The 6,803-nt window shown below is 38.0% G+C and overlaps 1 protein-coding gene across 1 annotated transcript in view; it reads left to right on the plus strand.

Annotated features, from left to right (window-relative positions):
- Positions 1-6,803, plus strand: part of LOC107082757 (microtubule-associated serine/threonine-protein kinase 1-like) — a 58,459-nt gene that overhangs the window by 11,644 nt on the left and 40,012 nt on the right. The window contains exons 5-7 of the mRNA XM_015371590.1: positions 1,872-2,081; positions 2,181-2,282; positions 5,915-6,047. Of these exons, the coding sequence (XP_015227076.1) occupies positions 1,872-2,081; positions 2,181-2,282; positions 5,915-6,047 (445 nt within the window). The remainder of the gene's footprint in view (positions 1-1,871; positions 2,082-2,180; positions 2,283-5,914; positions 6,048-6,803) is intronic.

Below are 6,803 nucleotides of genomic sequence, written 5' to 3' on the forward strand. Positions count from 1 at the left end.
TCTTGCAACTGTTGAGAATATTGGCTCAAATTTCTGGATGGTCTTAAAGTTTTGCGGAAGTTTATTATCCTTGTTTAGGACCAATCTGTAGAACATTGCAGCTTCTTTTCTTTTTTTTTTTTTTTCATTTTCAGCTTTATTGTAGTTCTGTTTCAGATCCGATGTGCCAGCTTTAGTAAGACTGGACACCCTGGAGATTGTAAAGTGACAAGATTTCAAAACATCAGAGTAAATAAATAAATTAATTGATTAAAACCGTTAAAATTTGTCGAGAATGTGTTTTGTTTTAGCTGCTTTTGTGTTTTCAAGTTCTTTTATTTTTATATTGTTTTGTTTAACTTGTTTTTTCCCGATGGATTAAATCGGGTCTTCAGTGAAGGGGCACGTCATTGTTTCCTGAACAGCTGATTGGCTCTTGGGTGGAGCTTTTTCTAGGATTCAAATTAATCCTGAAAGCTAGCCTGCCCCAGAGCAGGCTGCCATCCGTGTTACCATAGTGACTAGCCTCGCTAAGAATGAATCCAGCTTTGTGGTACCAGAAACACGGGTTTAAACCTAAAGTTTTCTCACTAACCCGGTAATCCTGCTTTGCGGTACAGATCTCAGAGTATAGGTTGCAGCAGCCACTACATCCATTATAAAGCAAAATAAACAATGTCACAGGGACACACCGGTAAACTAATTTAACATGTACAACTCAAAAGGTAATATGGAAAATATGGCGCCACCTTGAGTTGAGAATATTTTTTTGACAGAATATTCGAATGTGGTTGTGCCACAGATATCATTACTAACAACCATGTTAGTCAGGGTGCTGAAAATGTGAAAGTTGAAAACTTGCATTTTTTTTTTTTGTTGCCATTTTTTCAGGCCTTCTATGTTGTCTTGTTAAGTTATCAGAAAGGTTAAATTGCTTTATTTTGTTTTATTCCATTCTCTGACTGATAGTGGCCAGCGTGACCTACAATATAGGGTGCCCCCCCGTACTACAGTGCCCATGATGCATTACATTTTTCTTATGGTAAATTCATTGAGGACCTACCTGTATATTTTCATTTTTAAGCCACTTTGGACTATACTGTAGGTCACACCCTATCTGCGCCAACAGATAGGGTGTGATAGTCCATAAAATATGATAATGCAGTCTGATGGCAGACAGAGTATGCAATTAAACCAGAATAAAAAAAATAAGGGACCCTAAATATTTTGGCATGTTAATAACAAAAGTAGAATATCAAAGTGCATCACAAAGCCTTGAAAGACACATGAGGTGACAGAGGGCATATTTTACTCATGGCAGGAAGGTTTGCTTTTATTTTTCTTAATGTTCTTTAACAGATCTGCACAAACCGTGGTTATGTGCCATTAAATTATTGGCCTTACTTGTTTTGCAGTATTTCAACTTAGGTAGCTAGAAAGGACTTGATGGAGATAAATCCAGCTGTTTTTAGCACATAACCTGTTATTAATCTGATTGCAGCTCCTTCTTTGTCCAGAAGGGCGGGGATGGGGAGTAGAGGGGTAAATGAGCAAACAAAGACAACTTTCTTATGTTGTAACATATTTATTTATTTTTATATTTAACTAGATTAATATTATTATTTTTTTCATAGCACTCTTACACAGGTTACCTAAGTGAAGTGCACTATATATAATACCGGTACCTTCAAGGCTTATAACCTCGTCTTTCTTTTAGGGCCACTCTCAGACTGCCTGTCAAAAAATGACATTGTAGTTTTAAAAATATGAAGACGTTCAGCTGCAATAACTACTATAAGAACCTTAACCCCCTAGGTGTTCCTGAGGGCCAAAGTAAAACTTCTGCACATTATTGTGCTTTTGTCTAACATGTCGTTCGTGTCCTTCGTTAGGCTACAGCTCAGATGGAGGAGAGGCTGGCAGAGTTCATCCAGAATTACTCTCCAGAGAACGTTCTGCCCCTGGCTGATGGGGTCCTCAGTTTCATCCACCACCAGGTTGCTGAGATGTCCAGAGACTGCCTGACCAAATCGCACGAGGGGCTGATTACAAGTGTTTATTTCCGAGAGCTGCAAGAGAATCTGGAGAAACTGCTCTACAATGTGAGTTAGACATGAATCATATAGATTGGAAGGAATTGCTAAGTGATCTTTGTTGACTTTACACCTCACCTAATGACTTTCTGGCTTTTTTTTTGGCAGGCATATGAACGCTCAGAGAGTTCGGAGCTTACCTTCGTCACCGAGCTTGTCAAAAAGCTCTTTATCATCATATCTCGTCCTGCAAGGCTGCTAGAGTGTTTGGTAGGTTCCTCCCAACAGTATATATTAACTCTATCATTTGGCTTTGCTGGTATTATGGTCCATTATTAAAGATTTACAGGAGTTTATTACTTATAAAGGGACAGTGTGTAAAACAAATGTGACTTTTTATAAGCAAAAATGAAGCATCGCTTCATTTAATACATATTCTGTGAAAGTCTGAAAACATTACATCCAAAATGAAAGCATGTGTATAGCTTAGAATTAATAGCTTATAAATACAATTCAATTGTTCTATCAAAAAGACAAAGCTGGGGGTAGAGACTAATTCTGTCAAGGTTCTTTGTTTTAAAGTTGCCAAGGTAAAGTTTTAGTTTAACCTCTTAATATCCACCTAATTTCTGGGTAATTTGCCTATTTTGCATACCCAAATGGAAAAGCAAATAACTGAGGAACTGTAAGCCCAAATTATACGTGTGATACGTTATTTGAAAGCTAAAACCTTCTACTTTCTGAATTTATACATGAAAATTGGGTGAGTAAAACACCCAAGCTGCATCAGTTCAAACATGACTTAAAGTAGTTTTTTTTTATTATCGAAAATAATAAGTCTTTTTTGAACAGCAGTAATAAAGACATGCTTGCTTGTTGTGGCTGCTTTGTCATGCTACATTTCGACATGCTGCTATAACTGTGCTTTGGTGCTCGCTGTGTCCATAAAATGAACTAGGTGGTTGAATTGTGGAGAATCTAAGCTTTCCAACGATGTCTAACATGTCTATATTGGTAAACGTTTTACCAGGGTAATTTTCATGCCTTCTAAGTTATTATTTTAAACGCTTTAAAACGTTCGCCGGTGACCCGGTGGGTTTTGAGAGGTTAAGTTTGGTATAACATGTTTTACAACTTACGCATGTAAGACATGCATAAGTTGTCATAAGCTGCCCTGCACAGATTCCTTATATGGAATCTAATAAATGATTTTTTTTCATTGTAAAGGCTTTAGACAACCAATTAGGTTAAAGAACATCATTGGATTCTAACCATAATAATAATTCTTCAGTTGCGATATGCATTCAGCTTGTGTCCTTGAGTTAAGAAATAGCTTCCAGCATTTATTTTGCTAGTTTCATTATAAAACTGTGTATTTAATGTATGATAAGCTGAGAACATGTAAATGTATTATGCAGTAGAGGTCAGGGTCTTGTTAAAACTGTGTCACTCAGTGTGTCAGATACGCTTCGCTGCAGCAGCATATATACTTTATGCTCCAGGATATTTTTTCGCGCTTATCTGCAAACTGTGAAGATATATGGAAATTGGAATATTCCTTCCCCCTGGATCTGCCTGTTCTCTCAGCCTCAAATCCAATCTGTTAGGAAAACCCGTGTCCTTGGAATGCTGGTACATATTCCCTCAAATTGTTTAGGAATGAAAGTAGTTTTTGTGCACATAGAAAACCGAATCACACCTGTATATCTGCTTGTTGATTGATGGCCTCCAATATTCATAGGCAAAGGCGTCCCTCCTTCTGAACCCTGCGGCTCATCTTTCCGTCGTCAAGGCAACCGTCAGAAGAGGTCGATAGGGTCAGTCAGGATGTGGCGGGGACTCTAGATCCTTGTGGCTCTAAGGTTATAAAGGAGAATAGTAACACAGATAAAACGTTGTCCATGGCTGAGGAGTTCATTTAGAATTCAGGTCAGTTACAAAGTCTGATTTGTTGAAAATGTCACCCCAAAATATTATCCCTCGGCAGAGGAAGCGGTCAGAGAGGCAGGTTAATTCCTTCTCTTCCCTTTTTACTCTGGTCGAGGGGAGGCGAGATGAGAAAGCAGGGACGGAAATGAACCAACCTGCCTTCGGATTTCTAATCAAAATTTTTTTCCAGCAACAGGAAGGTAACTGAATCTTAAAGACAGGTGTTGTGGTTTGAAAGAGGAGACTTTTAGAGGGAGAAAAAGCAATTTAAAGTGTGAATGCTGATTTTTGTTGGAACTTTTATCCTGTTATGAATTTCAGACATTGATTTATGATTGATTTAACAGATTTGTAAACATAACATTTATATGATGGTGGTTTCCTTCCTTCCTTGCTTCCTTCCTTCCTTCCTTGCTTGCTTGTTTCCTTTCTTGCTTTGAAGGATTTACAGGGATTGAAGTATTCCGGCCCTAGGTCGGATTTCCGGCTCGAAAATAAATGGACGGCAGAACATTTTTAACAAGATAATGGAAATGCCTCTTGCGTTTGTCAGCCAATGGTAGCAAAGGAGAGCTCTGAAACTAACAGTATTAGCCAAACAGAAGAAGGGGGCGTGTGGTTTTCGTGCGGTCGTGCACACTACACGTTTGCCGCAAAATACGCCAACAGCTGATTTACCAGCGTCAATAACTGGCCGTGTATGCCAGTTAAAAATAGGGGTTTGTGCTTTCCTCACCTAACACGACCTCTCATTCACACTAGATATAGATGCACTTTTGCCATCTTCTGGCCGTTTTTGTTTTTTTGATTTTCCAAAGTCAAATTTAGTTTTCAGTCATTCATGCAATCTCTGACCCCATGCCCCCACAACCTCCTGGCATGGTTTGAAAATACACACAAATATATATATATATATATATATATATATATATATATATATTTATTTATGTGTGTGTGTTTGTGTGTATTTTAAAATCCTGAGTTTCTTGCCTATGTCGAAAAAGTTCAGGCTCAGGATACTTTTTTGCTGTAATTCTTGGATTTATAACCCACTACAGAAATTGTTGCAGTGGTAGCCTCCATGTGACAAAATGCCTCTACAACGCAGATGTAATCATGTCATCCGACTGAATAATTATAATAACATAAAACATTAAAGAAAAGAAAAAATGCAACAACACAGACACAGCAGTAAAAGAATTATTGTTTACATGGTTTGAGTAATTGCGGTTGTCACAATAAAGGCCAGCTGTCAGTCGGACTGTCTAAGACTGTCTAAATAAACTGAACACTAAAAGTTAGGTTTAGGCTAATTTATGCAGTGTAGTTCACTTACTTCTCTCAGAGAAACATAGTAACTTCAGCGCCTCTTTTAAAATCGTTCTCCTTCATTAGCTCCTTCCACCTGGAGAAGGCTTACCCGATGTTTATCCTTTTATGTCTCTGTTTCTGTTGTCTTTTAGTTCTCTTTTTCCCTTTTTGGGGGATGTTGAAACTGTTTCTTGTGCTGCTGCTGCATTATGCATGGTCCTATTTTGCGCTGCAGTAGAGCAGACTTTCAGCTGTTGGGGTAGTGTCTCCAAATGATCTTTGCCGCTGCAAGGCGTTGTTTTGTTCCGTGCAATATTACTATTTTATCCCTCGTCGGCATAATGTTTAGATGGCAAATTGTCATGGCGCTTCACAAACAGGTTACCAGCCTCATGTATAAACTAATATAAAATTCTTTGCATATAAAATGTATCTGAATATTATTGGAGGTAATAATAACCCATTAATAGCACATATGTAAATGCGGTCATTGATTTTGGACAGTAAAAAAAAGAGATTCTTTGAGTTTAAAATAAAAAGTTTGAAGGGAAGCCATTTAACTCCTATGAGTTCCCCAAAATAGCATCCAAACTAAATTACTTCCTTCCATTAAATGCATACATTTTTTTGTACTCCTTTAACGTTTGTCCTTGTTTAACCAGGAGTTCAATCCAGAGGAGTTCTACCATCTACTGGAGGCTGCAGAGGATCACGCCAAAGAGGGACAACTAATGAAGGCAGACATCCCCAGATATATCATCAGTCAACTTGGGCTGACCCGGGATCCGCTAGAAGGTAAAGAAATAAGAAATATTTTTGATCTTATTACACATACCTCAGCCGGAAGCAATGCAGACCGAAGAGAGGGATTTTTTTTGTTGCTGCAGACAGGCTTCAGTAGTTTCACTTTCTTTCCTGGACTGAAATCAAAGGATCAATACCAGTCTGTTTGGTGCTGAGCTGGAGTCTGGATTAAATAATTCATCATAAACGCTTAAAATAGTTGGGAAGATGAAGGAAATGCACCATGAAGCCCAACACCCAACAAAAGCAACTGGGGATAAAAGGCTGACTCCATATTGGATTGTTGTTAGATTACTGGAGTAGGATAGAGGCAGATTATCTGTTTTAGGGACCTGATTTGTTCTGCAGTGTGCTGTATGGTTATGATAAGCTACTGTATTTTTTGGGACCCCTGGTAAATTTTTGCACAGAGCAGAATTATAAGGTTATCTCTTATGGCAGCAGCAACTAAATGTAAAAAAAACAAAAAAAAAAGAAATTTTCTGGCGTACTGTAATGATAGTTAAATACTGAGGCCCAGTTCAGGAGAAGATTTGATTCTGATTTCAGGGTGAGGGTTGTATCCACTAATGCTGTTAGTCATTTAGCCTTTGCATTCACAGGAATCCAAGATTTTTGGAGACTAAAAAAGATTGTTTTTTTAAACCAGGTCACCAGATGGAAAAATTCCAAAATAGACGTTTTTTTGTTTCAGTGTTTGCATGTAAACATTTTTGTCTCACAAATGATGATCTCTTATACCCATCT

The sequence above is a fragment of the Cyprinodon variegatus genome, unplaced genomic scaffold (assembly GCF_000732505.1).
Source record: "Cyprinodon variegatus isolate N-32 unplaced genomic scaffold, C_variegatus-1.0 Scaffold61, whole genome shotgun sequence".
In the NCBI taxonomy this organism is placed as follows: Eukaryota; Metazoa; Chordata; class Actinopteri; order Cyprinodontiformes; family Cyprinodontidae; genus Cyprinodon; species Cyprinodon variegatus.